Raw genomic sequence first — 17,911 nt, forward strand, 5'->3', positions numbered from 1 at the left:
TTTTGGCAGTGATGTGGCTTATAGCCTGGATCCACGGGTTTGTTAAAGATTTCTGTATCATTACCAGGTAGCAGCACAGTCACTGTAACCATGAAAACAAGTGACCACCAATCACACGATTGCTCCAAATCTATGACTGTGGACTTATTGGGACTTACCTGTCGGAAATCATACAACTGAGCAGCAGGCGGAGTGCTGCGCTCTCTGAGTGCTTTTCTTGTTTTAAGTCTGTTTGCAAAGCAAATAGTCTTATTTGTCATTCCAGCAATCACACAAAATATATCCTATAATTCCAGTAAATACAAAAAATAGCAAACATTGTTAAAGTAATTGGGTCATTATATAATTGTGGGACTTTCTGTAACATAGTTGATAGGTATCATAGTTGACATTTTTGCTGTTTTCAGTTATTGAGTTGACATTTTAGTTATATCCAGTCATTTTTTATTCATAAGTGATTGTTTCCATAATAAATAATTATGGAATTTGAAAAAACATCATCAAAATGAACATAAAAAAACATTAGTTTTTTTACTTTTAGTTAAAAAAATGTATGCAAGATATATCCTATGTAGTTCAAAAGTCCCTCAATTATATATTGACCCAATTATTTTTGCTATGACTGGTTCATTACCAGGGCTTGATAAAATTTTGGGAAAGGATCAACATTTGCATGTGTCAAAATATGAGCTAAATCTGTCAGTGCTATCCTTGTACTTAGTAATAGTTTTGTAAACAAGGTTATTGGTTTATGCTAACATTTTAGTCACTGAACACATGGACTCATGAATGCATCAGAGTATGTATTTAATACAGTAATCATTAGCTTACTGTAGGATGACGTGGGTGTTAAATAGGATTGGTTTGTGAATGGCAGTAAGAGGGTGGCAAACCTGCTGGCTTGTTTCTCAGTAGTCCAGTCCATGAACATTTCCTGTAACAGTCTCTTTGGCATGAGCTACAGTACAAGATGTGTTTTTTTCTTTATCAACATACAAAGCGTTTATTATTCGTGCTCCTACGTGCATTGTAAGAGAAATGAAAAACCCCAAGGACACATTTAGAAGCCAATACTTTCATCTTTATTAATCTTGTTCTCATTTGTTTAAATAAATTTTTCCTTTGTAAAATCTCAAAACGAAAACACTGAACAGGAGTGTTAAAGCCTGTCTTAATTTAAAACGAATACACAACAACAGAACATTAAAAACGTACGGTAACGCTTACTCTGCATCTGTAAACAACCCGTCCCACCCCTCCCTCCCACTCCACACAGTTTGATAAGATTTGGCATGTCCATTTTCTCAACGCGTATGCCTTCAGCTCTTTGTGTCATCAAAATGTTCTTTTTTATTATTGCAGGTCGGACAATAAAAAAGACAAGTCTGCTAAAAAAAAAAAAAAAACAACTTCAAATGAGAGAAAAAAATAAGCATTAGTGCCAATATTTCTTAACACACAGTCAGCAGTATACCGAATGCACTCAAAACATTTTTGTATAGACCTTCTGTATAGTAAGCAGCCTTGCCCACATTATGACAGGCATTAACATGCACACACATTATCCTCACATTCACACACACGCACAACAACTGCGGTGGTTTAATCCACTTACTTGGTCTCAGTCTCACACTCATACTCGTATAGCGTGTGACACTGCGCACAGCGTCGACACATGGAGAAATGCATCATAGCCTCAAACTGCCAGCAATTTAACATTTATCACTGCAACAGTAACAAACATGTTCAAGAGAGAATAACAGAGAAAGAGTGCGTGAGATACAACAGTAGGAGGTCAGCATTTTGAAAACAGAACAATGACATTTTTCAATATTTTCACTGTTCAAAAAATTAAAACCATACATACAAACAAACAGAAAAAAAACAAACTTAACACAGTAAGATACAGTTCTGTTGTCAATCAGAGCTGTTTGCATTTGTTTGGATTCGATCTCCGTCTTTAAGGGGATGTGAATACAAACTGCACTTTTAACCTCACATCATGTAGTAGTTTTAAGTTCTCTTATACGATGAAGGTAATGCTGTTTACAGTGCCTATCTGTCTGAAGGCTTCTCTGTATTTGGTGTGTGCATGTGTATGTAAATCTGTTGAAAAGTCCCCTATTTACTAAGCACATTGCAATCCAGTCAAGTCTTTCAGACCAACTGACTTTTCATTCTTTTTTTTTTCAGGTTTCAAGTCTAAGCAGTTGAAATCTTCATCTGTGGAAAAAGGCTGTATACACATCTAACAGTCCCTGCATTTGTTTATATAATAGCTTAAGTCTGGCCACGAGAATGTGTGTAAGCATGTCTCACATTTCTGCGTTGTGTGTGCACATCAATATGCATACCGTGTATATGTATGCACGTGTGTATATGTGTAGTACATTAATATGCATACAATGTAAATGTGTTTGTGTGTGTGCCATAGTAAGTACATATGTATCCCAGTGTATGCTGTATCAGTGTGTCCAAACCTACACGCACAAACAGAGGGGCTCCTCAGATGGAGTCAGCTCCTCCCCCCAGCAGGTCGCCGGGCAACAATCCGGCAGGGCTGTCCATTTGGTGCCTTTCCTCCATTTGCGGTGCCCCCCACAGGCTGCTGCTGGGGTATCCTGCAGTCATGCCGCCCCACAGTCCAGACCTCCCGGACTCGACTCCCCCGACGCCTCCTCCCTCGCCGGCTCCGTTGGTGCTCCACTGGGAAAATATCCCCAGCCCGGGTCCTTGGGCTGAGGAGGTTTCTGATGAACTGCCTGTACCATCGAGACTCTGCCAGCCGGAGCCAGAGGATCTCACGCTAGATAGAACCGCCGCTCCGCTCTCCCCTCCTCCTCCGCCGCCATTTCCATTTCCACCTGAAGCTGTGCCCACTGCTGCCCGCTCACTCCCTGGGGAGCTTCCTCCACTGCTGGCCACAGTGGTGCCCGTTCCAGATGAACCCTGCGTCCCACCAGCCGCTGCTGCTCCCCCTGAGCTGGCCCCCTCCGCACCTCCGGCCTGGGAATGTGCAAAATAGCGAGCAACTTCTTCTTCACTCACAAACTCCGCCAGGATTGTGGTGTTGCCCAGAACACACCTAAAAAGGAAGTTAGAAGACAGCGAGTTAAATTTGCCTGTCGTAGCACCAACTCTCAACACCGGTCATCTGAGGGCCTCACAGTTTAAGATTGACTGTACTGTTGAGGGTAAAGGTAAACCTACATGTGAAGTGCACCCTGGGCCTTGGCTGCTTCCTGCCGGCTGCTGTAACGAATCAGAGCGCTGCCCTGGGTCAGGCCAAGGTGGAAGGTCAGCAGGGGGCCATGCTGCATACAGATAGTCCTCAGCGTGGAGCCATCAATCTACGGGGAAAAAAATAAGTATAAAACATTTTGTTTGTGTGTATGATGTGACACCTCCACAGTAATTATTATCCATTGTCTTCACTCATCAATTATGAGGCCACACAAAGGTCAGGGCATCAGGAAAGTTATCCAACAATGGTTATGTGTATGAAAAACTGTTTATCAATAACACATGCAGGCTGTGCACTATGGCGTTATTGATTTGTGATTGTTACAGTTACATGAAGACATACAAGTTATGCAAGCCTTGAGGGGGAAGTAAGGCCGAATACAATCCTGAATAACGTCTGTATTTGTGAAGCAAACTTCGTCCAGAGATAATTTAACATTTTCGTCTCTATGCTTTTCCAAGAGCGGTGTTATGTGAGTGTCATTTGTGCAAACCCTAATTGATTAAATGGCTCATCCAACTTCACAATCCAATTACAGCCGGGTCACGCATGGTTCTGACTAATTTGCATAAGACAGACTGAAGGGGAATGCAGATTAATGAGCACAGCGGTTTAATGCTTTTGAATTTAAACCCTGAACAATCAGTCTAGGCAGCTGTTTTACTTAATGGCCATGAGAAACTGTTGTGGTGAAGGTATTTAGCTCTGTTAAACCGCACACAACAAATGCTCAAGGAGAAAAAATATTAAGAAATCTGATGCTTTTTGAGTTGTTGGACTAGAGCAAAAAGAAGCAGGTTAAAGCAGTTTAATACCCAACGCACTAATTGTTGTAATCACTTTTGGCATAAATATTACACCAACTTATGTGAACTGGCTTTGGATATTGCATTCGATATAGTTTTTCAATTTAAATTTTTTTATGTTTTTCTATGTAAGCTTTGCCTTCCTCTGCTTATTGTGTCTGCCCCAAGGGTTCTAAATAGATTTGTCCCCCCCCAAAAAAATGGAAATGTAAACTTTCTTGGTGTAATTAGACAATTAAAACATGGATAAGTAAATGGAAGTAAATCTTCGAAATTAGTATGAACACAAAATTTTGATGTACTGTAACTTACTCTAAACTAGCTAAATCTCAAATATAGCAAATAAGACATCTTAACTTGCCAAATTGCTATTATTCACTAAAAGGAAGTTAACAGTTTAATGTGCAACATTGGTCAAAAGTGACTGAAATCCAATGGAAAATGGGTATCTCCTGACCCACACTGCACATCAAATAGTCACCGTAAGTGATGATGTCCATCTGGTTTGGATATAATGACTGATCTTGTGACTGAGATCTCAGAAACACTCGTATCAAATACGGCATACATTTGAATTCTCCGCTGCTTGCTCAGCATACTACAGTTTTGTTTTTTATCTCTCAGTCGTCAGCGTTATCTCAGTTCATAGACAGCACATTTACTTCGCTGCAACAGCGTTAATTGTCGATTTATTCTCCTCTCGGGGTTTCTGTCTCTCTTAACCAGTCCCTCCTTTCCTCTCTCTTACCTGAGGGGTCAGGTTGCTCAGCAGCAACCAACAGCTGCCTCTGGAGGCAACACAATCACTCCAAGCTGAGCCTAGAAAGGAAAAAGACGAGAGACAAGCAGAGGAGACCAGGATTAACGATGATAAACACAGCCTGGATCTCATGGCTGATGACAAACAAAAATATTCCACATGATATTTTAACTACATTGAGCAAAGTTTGCATACAAGGTGTCATGATACAGTAGTGAGATCTGAGTCGCATCACTGCCAAGACCTTCCTCTTCACCAAATACAGTTAAGTCGTGAGTTGAAAAATGCACAAGTTAACAAATGGTTACGAAACAATTTCCCTGTAAAAAGTACCTGGCCCAAATCTTGACTCTTGATTCATCCCACCCCCTCCCCAGCTCCGAGCCAATCGTGGACCTCCAGTGCCCCATGGGGACGGCGAGGCCTGCTTCTGATTGGTTAGACCAGGAGGGGGGCGTGGCAGCTGTGAGCTGTTGCGATTGGTCTTCCACAGCTTGTTTTGTCCGATGGGCTCTGGAGGCCAGCTGGGCTTGTACTCCGAGTACTTTCCTGAAAAGGAAGTGGGGAGTGGGAGAAGGAGGAGGGGGTGAATTAGTTTGGAAAAACAAATCAGAGAAATGGGAGCGGAGAGGGCAAGAGTACAGTTAACCTATCTGGCAGTTTAGGAGAACTTGCATAACTTGTAGATTAAAATAAAATACACAATTGCAGTAATTGCAACGAATAAATTGAAAGCCAAATAACTAAAAGTGAAAATACAATGAAACAGATTCAAAAGTCGAAATACGTCATATATATGAAGGCGAACTAAAAACAAACACGTACCTGTGCTGTGTGCATTGCTGAGGGAGCTGTCTGAGGCACTGTAGGGCCAGGCACCAGGTGAAGGCAGCGAGGTGTTAAGGGAGGGGTTTGGCCCTAAAAAACACTACAAGGTTATCTGAATGCTGTGGTAAACAAGAAAAGGCAACAACACTTCAGCAGGACGGCAGACGGAGCCTGTGGAGAAAGCTATCAAACCTTTGACGTAAGAGTTTCTGATTAAAACAAGTGGCACCAGGGCATGTTTTCAGGAACTTATGAGTTTGTTTTTGTTTTTTTAAGATAAAACTGGGGCTGCAATTGTATCTGCTGCACCTGCCACTGTGTGCGTTGGGGGTTTTTGAATCAGGAGGTGAATAATACAAACCTAACAATGATGCAGCAAAAAGGTTACAATAAGCTGAAACTGCTTTGAAATCATTAGAGTCCTGATAACCTCTGTGAGGTGGATGGAAAGAGTCTGAGGCAGAAGTGCCATTTTCAGTTTCACATTTTAAGTTTTCTGACAACAGCCTGGCTAAAATATGAGTCATGCATTTTCTCATAACAAATGAAAATTACTTTCCACCAGTGAATAGTGGTGAATAGATTTACTGCTCTGCCCTAATCCTCAACGAGTTGCAGCTTCAAAAGGGAACTTAACATAATGCGCTCAATTAACAACTGCACCTTAACCTGTAGAACAGATTAGATAATAGTATTTAAAATGCTTTCATCCAGTGCTTCAGCGTCATGTCAAAAGCGACTCATATCATTACCACAGTTAGTCCATGTCGTCTGCTCTTTGCTTTATTGTGGACAAAAACGGAACTTGTAACACAAATTTCATAATTTCTCAGCTGTCACATTTGCAGCTAACACTGTGAAGTATCACTGCTAAAACCAACAACGGTGTCCATTAAAACGTGAGGTCAGATACCTATGTTGTCTCGCAGTAACTGGTGGTCAGAGTCGTTGAGGCTCGGGGATCCTGGGGAGCCGAGAACACTGCCAGGGGTCATATAGGGATCAGACTCTGGGTCTCCACTACTCTGTATTCCCTTCCAGGGCACACCGGGCTGGAACTCTGTTATCAAACAATGGAAAACATTAAATAAGCTTTTGGTCAGTCGCTTAAATGAAAACTGGCACAACAGCCTCAGCTAAAATCACATTTCCCGCCTCAGATCCTGTCTCATTATGTTTGGGAACAAATAGCAGTAAAAGACAAACTCACCTGGAGGCCAACTAGATGTAGCAGGTTTGTTCCCCATTTTACTTCCTGGGGTTCGGTGCCAGTTGTCTGCCGAGCCCTGAGGGGGAATCCCTAAACCATCACTGCCCAGCATTTCATACTGGGAGTAAGGGGACCCCCCTCTAACTTTGATACCACTGGGTAAAGGGCCTGGGAAAGGACAGAGAAGACAGAAACATTGTCAGATTGACATGATTGTTCTTCAAATCACTTTGATTCACAGAGGAGCAGGGAAAAATTTCACATTTTCAAAACTCCTGCTACCAATACTGTTAACCTACCATTTTTGTGAAGAGTGGTGTCTGGTGGTGACGGAGCTGGGGAGTGTCCCTCCATCATCCATTTAAACCGGGATTGCTGTCCTCCCATGTCCTTCACCCCCCCCATCATTGGACTCAGCTCCAGTCCTGACAGATTGCCACCAGGGGTAAGACCTAGCAAAAAGGAAAAGTTCGGTCATTCATGGGTTCATGATATTCTACTATTTTTCCGTTGAAGGAGTCTAACCACAAGCATTTTGGTGGTTTGACTTACCAGAGTACATCCCTTGTGTTTTGGCATGAAGGTCTGATAGGGGTCCGCCGATTCCAGGATGTGGAAGGGGCTCTACCATGGCCTGTTTGGACAGGCCTCCTCCTAGGTGAGAGGGGGACAGTTTGGAGCTCCCTCCTCCTGGTGCTGCTCCTCCAACTCCACCCTGCTGATGCTGTCTCTGTTGCTGCAGAATAGCCATAATCCTCGCCAGCTAAGGACCAAAGATCCACAACAGAACTGTCACAAATGGTCTGCGTGCGTTAACACCTTATTCAACCACATATAGATTACTAGTAGCTAGTCTGAATAATTGAGTGGTGCACTGCAATCATATTGGTCAAGTATTTATTAGCACAGAGTATAGTTTCCTCTAATATCTTATGTTTGGTTCTCAACTACAGCTCAGCTAATTAATCCAACTTCTGAACAGCTCTGACCAACGTCTGACCACTTCCCATTCATTATTGTCTGTAGAATGAGCAAGACAATGTTGTGGTAGCAGAGAAATGTAATAGTAGAGATCGAAGTCTTGTAAGATATGGCATCAAGCTCTAGTACGGTCATGCTCACCTGCTGTGGGTCTGGCTGCTGCCTGAGAGGCTGAGGTTGAGGGAACTTCCTCTGATTCTGCAGGAGCTGCTGCTGCTGTTGCTGCTGTTGTAGCAGAAGCTGACAAGCCTGAGGTTTGGATGGGCAAAAATGGTTGGAGAGCGCTGTGAACAAATAATATCTTGGCCTGTGCTTAAGCATTGTAATTACCCAAATTGTGACAAAGTTATTAAAATGGTTATCAATGGTAAATTCACACTATGTATTTAAAGACACATCGGTATGTTACAACAATGGAATATTAATTCCAGTCAGCGAATCAGTAAATGTAACATTTGGCCACATACCAGGTGAAACTGCTGCATGTGGGGGTAAATGTTGCTGAGCACTGCTAGCTGCTGTGGGGAAATCTGATGAGGAAACACCCCTCCACCAACACCACCCACCCCTCCGACACTTCCGACTCCACCAACACCTCCTACTCCCCCGACTACTCCACCCACACTGCTGCCAGGAGAGGGCATCTGCTTCAGCATGGGACCCGGCACCTGCATGTTACATGCATATATAAACGGCAGCTCATGCTAATGCAAGCAACAGCAGTGCAAATCATGAGAAACAGGGACGCTACATTGATCAAGTTCCCTGCAGTTACATTCATCAAGTTCTAGTAATTTCAAATGCATGAATGGCAAAAAACTAAGTAGATTCAGATTTATTGTTTTTTAAAGGCTGTCTCATTTACACTCTAAGCAGGTTATGTGCCTGTGACATACATGTCACTTGCAGCGGAAATTAATCTGTAGGCAGTGGGGCAGACAGAGTCTTTGGTCTGTTAATTCCGAGCAAATTCTAATGGAATGCAATAATATATTCTGATTAACTTAGCTAAATGAAATGTTCTGCACTAAATGAAAACAGTGGTTGACAAGATTTCATCAGGAATTCGCACATCCAACAAGCCAGACAAAAAAAAAACGATCCAGTAGTTGAGTTTTCACGTCTTAAAATGATTTGAAGAAATTTGATGAAGCGAAGAAACTTCAAAATGCATTAAATCTAAGGCCAGATGACCTCCTGTTTCGCAGTTTTACAAGATTTCTAATGAACGAAGGAAGGAATACTGGAAAACCAAAACAATTTAACAGGTGACATACAGCACACGAGAAAAATTAACCAACAACAAGATCTTATAATTAACATTGTGTTAACAGCCTCCTTAAAGTCACCCTCTAGCCTAATGTTATTTATGAAAATCAGGGAAGCAACCAAACTTTCTTATGTGAAGATAACATTGGTAACATACATGAGAACCTCAATTTCTCACAAAAAAAAAAAAAAAACGGCGTCAGACAGAGAGGACACAGACCTGAGCAGACAGGAACTGATGAGGCACTTGAGCACGTAACCCCTGGGAGGGGTTCATCGGATGCATGCCAGGCTGGTGCATCCCTCTGGGCTGAGGCATCCCTCCGCCACTGCCGACAAACACTCCATGGCCACCCATCTAGAGTACAATGGAAAAAGATACAGTACTATGTAGCTGATTTGGTCGATATCAAAGTTGAAATATAAAAATGAAAACAGACGGCTTTGAAGGAAAACAAACACTAGTCACCACCACAAACAGACTCACCTTTTCACCATAGGGCCCCATGTCAACAGGCCCCATGTCTTTGGAACTAGGCATACGGTAACCTCCTCCACCTCGTCCTCCCCTCCGCATCTCTCCATTATAATCGGTTATTCCTCTTTTGTCTCCTTCCATCTTTTTGTCAACAACTGGATCATCACCCTGAAAAACAGCACAGCAATTTAGTGGCATCACAGGATGGGGAGAAATGCCTCACTGAGAATCTATCAATCAGAATAACATGACTAATCTGGGACACTAATGAAAGGAAATCTTACCAGAAGACCCATATTTGAAAACTGACGGGACACTGGGGTCATCCAGCTGTCTCCTCCACTCTGTAAGAAAAGAATTGAAACATTACACTTAGTCAAAAAAGGAAGAAAATTACTAAACAAAATGAGGACTACTGTATCTTAATACAATAAACCAAGCAAGGCCACATTAGCTTGCGTCGATGCTTGAACATCATTTTCGCACCTTGATGTTGCCTCTCTTTCCTCCATGAGTCTGACCCCAGCCTCCAGAGTTGAAGGAGGAGCTGCTTCCCTGGGAGCCGGTGCTGTTCCAGACCCCTCCGCCACCGTCGTCTTCCTCGTCCCAGCTAGGATGACGAGACGCTGCGATGGAGCCATCTCCCTTCCCACCCCAGCCTTCAATCGACTTAGTGCCTGCAACAAAAACAAGGAAGAGAGTTATGGCAAAACCTGTAGTCATTTCTCAACATATCCTCTATTTTGAACTTGAGTTGTGGAAATCTGTACCAGTCATACTGAAAGATGCGTAATGGTTTGTGGGCTTGTGGGGCTGAGGCACTCAGAACTCAGATACTGACAGATTTTTTGCATTCTTACCAGGTTTGCTGGGGTTGGGTGAAGGGTTGCCCCAGCCAGAAGCTTTTCCAGGTTCATCTGGATCACCCCAACCTGTTGCTTCTGATGTCTGGCCCCATGCAGCTGTACCATTATCCACAGTTTGTGTGCCACCACCCCACATACCTGGACCTGGATAATGATGATACAAGATGAAAAGAGAAAAAAAAGTTAAATAGTTTGTGAGAAGTAGTCGGTAAGGTCAGGGGGTTGCTATTAAAGCTGACATTATGTAATAAATGCACTATTTGTGATGGTGCTTGTTCTTACCCATTGCACTATTACCGGGGTTTGTGTTACTGCCGTGCTGCATGCTCTGCTGCCTCCTCGGTGCCTGTTGCTGCATGGATGGTGGTGGGGCCTGCTGACCATGGCTTTGGCCTGGTGTAGCGCTGTTCTTGTCCCACAAGTTCACATTCTTGCTGTTGTAGCGGGTCGGGTCTCCCCAGGCCGACGTGCCGTCGTCAATATCCATTTTGCGACTGATGGACTGAGGGGAAGGTTCTTCCCAGCCGCTGGGCTCCAGGGAATCCCCTCCACCCCCGGAGATTTGGGGGATCGGTCCAGAGGTCCAGCCCGAACTTTGGTTCTGATTCTTGGAAGGTGGACCTCCACCTCCAACGTTTGACCGGCTGTTCCACCCTCCTTGCATGGGACCTCCTGGTGGTTGCTGGCCCTGTGATTGGTGCTGCTGTTGATTTGGAGCTTTAATTGGTGCCACTTGGCTGTTTGGTATCTGTGTTGCTGAAGAGTGGGTCTTGGCGCTCCCCCAGTCCTGGTGGGATTTACCTCCACCCACATCTCCTCCTCCCCATCCTCCACGCTGAGATCCCCCTTCATCCAAATTACCCCAGGAAGATCCCTCGTCAGAAGTGCTTCCACCTCGACTTTTCCCATCTCCCCACCCTCCTCCAGGAGTAGAGTCTCTCTGTCCCCAGTCTCCTCCTCCTCCTCCTCTTCCACACTGTCCTCCCCAACCACCTGTCTCCCCTCTTCCAGTCCCCTTCCATCCACCTGTATCTTTATCCTCTGGACTATCTACCCACCCACTACCCTGTTCTCCAAAGTCTCTCCAGTTTCCTCCTCCTCTTCCTCCTCCTCCTCCTCTGCGGCCCCCCCATTGTTGTTCTTCAGTCCCCCATCCTTTCCCTTGGCTTTCAGGTGGGAGATCACCCCAGCCTCCAGCTGCCTTACCCTCTTCTTCTTCTGGAGATCCTGGCTTCCTTATAGAGCTACTGGGCATGTGAGGACCACAGGTGGACTGGGTAGCACCCCCATCCCAGCCATCCCTCACTGTAGCAGGGCCAGAGTTTAGGCTGGTGGTGTGTCTGCCAGTAGATGTATCATTAGTTACTGAACCAGTGTTAGACGGGTACCCGGGACTGCGACTAGTGGTAGTGTTCATGGTTGCTGATGAGAATGCAGAGGAAGATGAAGGGTTTCTCTCATTTCTGTTCCCCACTCCTTTTGCGGTTTCCAAGTCCCAGGCCACATTCTGTCGAATCTGGGTCTGGCCCCAGCCCGTGTTAGACAGAACCCTGGGGTCCAGGTCAGATCGATTGAGCATGCTAAGTAAGGCCACTTCAGCATCGGCGGTCTGGTTGGAGCGGTGGCGCGAAGACGAGGATCGCTCCGGTTGATGTTCACTGCCACTTCCTCCTCCGCCACTGCCAGCTATGGATCCTCCCCCACTGGAAGAGGAGGGTCCACCACCTCCAGTGCCTCCACCCTGCCCTCCTCCTCCCCACTCCCCAACTGCTCCATCCCCACTTTCCATCCCTTTCTGATTGTCCCAAGCTTTTGTAATAGTTGCAAACTTTGGTGAGGCCGACTCCTCCAAACTGCCGCCTCCAATACCTACGCTGCCTGCACTACTGCTGATGCTGCTCCCATCTCCTCCTCTTCCACTTCCTATTGCTAAATGACTCGAACTCGCACCTTCTGTAGTACCGCCCCACTCTGCTTCTGAACTACTTCCTTCCCACGCTCCCTGAGATACCACTGGGGTAGTTGAACCACCGCCGTTTCCCCTGCTCCACCCTGCCTTATCACCCTGGCTACCAAAGCCCCAAACATTCCCTTCCTGCCCCTGAGCTCCAGTCCCTCCACTACCCCACCCATCTGCCTCTGAGGCACCCGCACTGAGGTCTGTGGACACTGGAGGCATTGATCTCCAAGAAGAAGAGGCAGCAGAGGAGGAAGACGAAGAGCCAGAAAGATTACCACCTCCCTCTCCTTCGCTAGCAACGCCGCTGCAGTCTCCCTCACTGCCGCCTTCTTGATTTGGTCCTGCTTCTCGTGCTCCCCCTCCTGAACACGACTCTGGCCCGGGGTTTCCTAAGTGCTGCTGCTGTTCTCCACTCCTGGCTCCCACAGCTGTTTCAGTGTGCTGCTGATAGAGACCAGACTGATTCACAGATGAAAGCGTGTGAGTGGTGATGAGGGTGGTGCTGGCAGAGAATGAGGAAGCTGAAGTGATGGATGAGTGTAGTGGAAGGCTGTCGCTAGCCGAAGTCGATGTCCCGGTCTGCACCAGGGCGGGCCAGGCGGAGGGGTTCACGTTGGGGTTGAAATTGGCACCAGTGACGCTGCTGCCACCCACAGGGCTCTCCTGAGGCCCAGGAAGAAGATGGGAGACTTTGGAATTGTAAAATGCTGCTGATCCTAGCCCTGCCTCCACCTGAGATGAGGTGGAAGAGACCCACACGCCACCACTCGACTGAACACATTCATTAAGTGAGGAAGAGGAGGAAAGAGGAGAAGAACGAGGTGGGGAAGGATTGTCCATGTTCCCTACTCCTCCTCCTCCCTGCTGGATGTTTCTCTCACTCCATGAGGCACTACTGTTGTTGTTGTTACCAGGGCAGTCTTGCTCCTGCACCCCTCCTCCACCTCCTACTCCTCCTCCTCCTCCTCCAGCCCCATCAGAACTCAGTTTGGCCCCACCTATGATGCTGGGCCAGTCCTCCAGGTCAGTCCCATCCACAATCACCTTTCCGCAGCCCTGAGAAGAGGACTGGCTGCCAGAGCCTGCCCCCCATGTGGAATTTGCATAAGTTGAAGTAGTAGTAGTAGAAGAAGACGACAGAGCAGCGACACATAATGAGGATGAGGAGGAGTTGGGAGGTGAAGGGGAAGATGAACCCAGGTTGGAATCTGTGGACAAAAAGAGCAAACATTAATTTAATTGGTAATCAACAACAGACTTGTAGAATTTACCAACAAGTCGTACCAACAGTAAATGCATGGCACTATTGTCATGTACAGCTTTACAAATTACTTAATTTTTAAAGCAGAAGGTCTGATTGGCTACATTCTGTTGTCAAATACTTTACACGGCTGCTGGATAACATGTAAAATGCACTGTGGTGTTTCTAAACAGAAGCAAGTTACTGGACTTTTGCTAATTAAAACTCCTGTTGTCCTCATTTACGGGCACCAAAAAAATATTGTTTCCTTGTCTGAAAAAAAAATCAAAAAATTCAGCAAAAAATTCCCCAAATTTCAGAAAATTTGCAAAACCTTTAGGAAGAAAATTCCAATAACTCCTCAAAAATTTCCCTTCAATGTTTTATTTAAAAACAGAGAAAAATCCCCCAAATGTGTCTAGAAAATTATTGTAAATATTTTCAAAAAATTAGTAAAAATCTTCAAAAAAATCCCCAAAATATCTAAAGTGATTACATATATATCTTAAGAACATTCACACAAAAAAATCAACCAAAATCTAGTGAAATTCACTGGATTTTGGTTGATTTTTTGTGAATGTTCTTGAGAAACATTTTTAATCTTTTTTTTTCCCACCAAAAAATGTTCAAAGATTTCCCAAAAAATGTTGAAAATGTGGACATCAGAAGTTTCACTGTGACAATATATATATTTTTCAACATTTTAAAACGGGTCAATTTTGACCTGCAGAATGACAAGAGGGTTAAGACAGAAAATTACTATTGTGGTGTGTGTGTGGATTACACATTAAAGTTGACCATGTTCTCAGAAATGAGCCCACCTGTGCCTCCAGCTGTGTTTGCATTGGGGTTATCTGCTCCCTGCGACGGAAGAGGTGGGGCGCCTGCCCAGCCGCTGCCTCCACCTCCAACCCCTCCTGCACCCCCTTCGCCTCCTCCTCCACCCAGCAGCATGGAGGACAGCGGTGGCTGGCCCCTCTTCAGTAGCACTTTATGGTCCTGCTGGCAGCGAAATCGCGGCGGAACCTCTCTAGACATGTATCGCTGCTGCTGGGAGGTCTGACTTCCAGAGACGGAGGAGGAGGAGGGCTGTCCGTTGGCCACAGCAGTCCGCTGCTTTGCATTGTTCCCGCCACCAGGAGGAACTTGGGCAGAAACCCCGACTGCACCAGGACTGGGGGATGAGGGGGCAACAGGGCCAGGGCTGGGGGACACTGAGCCTGGGGTTGTGAGTGGCTGGGAAGAGGAGGGCTTGGCTGATTCTGGCACTGAAACACGCACATAGGTAAGGGTGTGACTCACTGTTGGTCTTTGGAGAAACAGTCTGGATAATCACAATCAAAAATACTTTTAATCACAACACCTCAAGCATTCTATAAGAACTGGGCACTGTTGATTAACGCACGTTTAAAACACACATGGTTTCTGCAGACATCAGTCAGCCAAATTTAATGCTTTTTCATGCCATTTCGATGCTATACTGTAAAAATTGTAATGCTACAAATGGCATGGTTTGTTTTTGTAAAAGATGATTTTTATGTCAAAACTGTCCCTACATTTCACTATTTCTGAATCCAGAAACCACCCCTGACCGTCCACGGGCTGTTGTCATTCTCTGAATTCCACGTTTTCAAGCCATTTTTGCTGGAATTTGCATTTCCCAGCTCTCCTCCACCTGGTCCAGCCTGCCGGTACCGGACCAGCTGGAACAATTATCGCAGTGCTTTGGCATGTTTACACAGATGCACATATCTGACACATTGTGGTCTAGAATTATATATTATTATTACTGTTATCAAATATTTCTCTTGAAAACTGCAGAAAGAATTTTTGATGTCACTGAAAATCAAAATTAATGATTTTTAATATCATTTAAGGCCTTAATTTTCACAAAATCAGCTTAATGACTATTAATGCCTTTTAATGCCCTGCAGAAACCCTGACACAGAAGTCATATCATGGACAGTAATATGTAATTACCGGCGAGAAAGGGAAAAAGACATTTAAAAAATCTTACCTTTGATTTTCTGTTCTGGCACCTAAACGAATTAAGACAGATGCAAAACAGAGGAAGGTTTAATTCAGAAAGCAAGATGAAAAAACATAAAAAAACTGACATATAAATACATTAAGACTACAGTCTGATCTTATTACGACTAATTCATACTAGCGAGGTACTGTTAAAGCAAACATAATAAGCCCAAAAAGTTAAGCTACCTAAGAAAATACTGAAAATGGCAATGAACTTGACTTACATCAGCTTCAATTCAACAAACACTACTCTAACCAAGAAAGTCACAATGCTCTTCATAGAGGAATGCCATACAGATTTTCTATAAAATATTCAAGCAAAGCCAAAGCACGGTGTACCTTCTGAGAGGTTTCCCTTTTCTTTTTATCTTCTTTCTTCTTTTTCTTGTCTTCCATGAACTACTGTTCCCCTTCTTGATTCTCCTGTCTGTAAAAAGAAATGTACACATTAAATTATTTATGTTACTCAAGCCACAATGAATGTAATTTAATGCTCATGAAAGCATACAATTCACACGCACATATACAGTCTTCGACTCCAAATTAATAACATGTACTCATGAGATCACTGCCAAGTATCCTCCTACACAGTCGATGTTGTAAGGACTGTAATGTTAACCAGGGGCAGACAGCTTGACAACAGCCCTTGGTAGCCTAGCTTCTCACTGCATAATTCATTAACCAGAAAACGATTGCGATTCCAACCAAGAGACAACACAGGCAGCGGGCAAACAAACATACGGCTTTGAACGCTGCAACATTTCTGGAAAGGTCACTTTTTTTTTTTGCATCACAGGAGAGACTGCAATGGGAGCATGATCCAGAGGAAACCAGCTTCAATCCGAGTACACGATGAATGAGTGATCTGTCCAGTGTCATGAAGGACACACGCTCTTTTGCTACCTCACACCTGCCTCCCACCCTGCACAAAGTAAACATATGCAATAAGCAAACACACAACTCGCATCCAAGTCACGTGAGGCGGTATTAGTGGAAAAAACATACCGGAAGGTGCAGACAAACCCTCGTCTACATGTGGGAAATTAATGCGAGCTCAGATTCCACAGAGCTGTAAATAGGACTGGGCCAAGTGCTTCTATTAGCTAAGCTACACATAATTAGCACCATGTCACATACACACAGAGCTAATATAAGCTAACTGGACAACTTAAAGTGTTAACCCTTCACTGCACGGTGCAACATTTGCGTAAACAATTAGTTTATGGAGTCCTACGAGGTAAACATCTGTGGCTGCAAAACAAACCAGCGGAATCTCCTTTAAATAAGGCAAAGAAACCACCAGAGGAGCTTCTGTCGGTGAGCAGCTAGCTAATGGTAGCCGACTTTAAAGCAGCTGGGGAGGCTTTGACCTAAAGAGCCGGGGCTGTCGGCGGTAAGCTGTCACAGAGCAAGGTGCCTCTCCACACAGTCGACTGCAGACAACTGGCACGTCATACTAACCACCGATATGCCCTTTATTCTCAACCACAATTCCTTTCACTGACATAATTTACTATTATGACTCTACATTGGGCACGTAAACACCCCTGACAGGTCAAGGAGCGGGCAGCTGCCCAGCTAATGGTCGACAGAGCCGAATTAAACGACGAACTTATGTGACGTTTCTTCAGCATTTCAACGCGTAGCAAACGAAGCTATTCTAAAACGAAGAGACCTAAATGTTGTCGGCGGTACAAATGAAGAAATAGCGAATGTGGTTAAGCAGCAATATGCCGTGAAAGGTACCGAAAGCATTGCGTTTGTGCTCAATACTCACCTCGGGAATCACACAGGACATAAAGTGCTTCTGTGCAAAAATTCTTGCAGACCTACCGCTAGCAGGCTAGCAAGGTTGCTAGCCTAGCGAGCTAGTTCTTCGAGGCTTCCAAGGCTAAATTGAATAAGAAATGACATCACCGAAAGGCGAAATGTTAATCGTAGAAAAAAATGAAGGAAGGCGAGTATCCTTTTAACGCGACTGTAGTTCTCAAGCTGTAAACAAAACATGCATAACCCCTTGATGACTGTCAGACGCTGTATGATCGGTTAGTTTACTATCGGCCATTTTGCTTCTGTGTGGAGCTTTAGCCAGCATATTATATCACCAGGCTGGTTGTTGATCAGAGAGGGGAGGAGGAGCGGAGTGCGGAGCGAGCAGCGACCAGCAGAGGGCGTCTGATCCCGGGGAACATGACGGCATCCACGCGAGAGTAAACAAATGTACGACACGTAATGATC

General features: G+C 44.7%; 1 protein-coding gene across 1 annotated transcript; it reads right to left on the bottom strand.

The window, feature by feature from the left end:
• Positions 1 to 1,059: 1,059 nt before the first annotated feature.
• Positions 1,060 to 17,792, bottom strand: LOC110961192 (trinucleotide repeat-containing gene 6B protein-like). The gene is made up of 21 exons (XM_022208719.2): positions 17,451 to 17,792; positions 16,013 to 16,100; positions 15,660 to 15,681; positions 14,464 to 14,910; positions 10,725 to 13,610; positions 10,437 to 10,586; positions 10,063 to 10,253; positions 9,861 to 9,920; positions 9,586 to 9,744; positions 9,319 to 9,456; positions 8,297 to 8,497; positions 7,971 to 8,078; positions 7,401 to 7,611; positions 7,148 to 7,300; positions 6,849 to 7,016; positions 6,552 to 6,698; positions 5,636 to 5,728; positions 5,144 to 5,359; positions 4,799 to 4,869; positions 3,211 to 3,350; positions 1,060 to 3,085 (listed from the first exon to the last, which is right to left on the bottom strand). The coding sequence occupies exons 2-21, from the start codon at positions 16,067 to 16,069 to the stop codon at positions 2,506 to 2,508; spliced, it is 6,198 nt and encodes a 2,065-aa protein (XP_022064411.2). The 5' UTR covers positions 16,070 to 16,100; positions 17,451 to 17,792; the 3' UTR covers positions 1,060 to 2,505.
• Positions 17,793 to 17,911: the final 119 nt, after the last annotated feature.

The sequence above is a fragment of the Acanthochromis polyacanthus genome, chromosome 21 (genome assembly GCF_021347895.1).
Source record: "Acanthochromis polyacanthus isolate Apoly-LR-REF ecotype Palm Island chromosome 21, KAUST_Apoly_ChrSc, whole genome shotgun sequence".
Classification (NCBI taxonomy): Eukaryota; Metazoa; Chordata; class Actinopteri; family Pomacentridae; genus Acanthochromis; species Acanthochromis polyacanthus.

Coding starts and splice junctions, on each gene's coding strand:
- LOC110961192 (XM_022208719.2), bottom strand. CDS start 16,069: ATGGAAGACAAGAAAAAGAAGAAAGAAGATAAAAAGAAAAGGGAAACC. Junction 9,745..9,860: donor TTTCAAATATGGGTCTTCTG/GTAAGATTTCCT, acceptor GCTGTTTTTCAG/GGTGATGATCCAGTTGTTGA. Junction 7,612..7,970: donor AGCAGCCAGACCCACAGCAG/GTGAGCATGACC, acceptor TTTGGTCCTTAG/CTGGCGAGGATTATGGCTAT.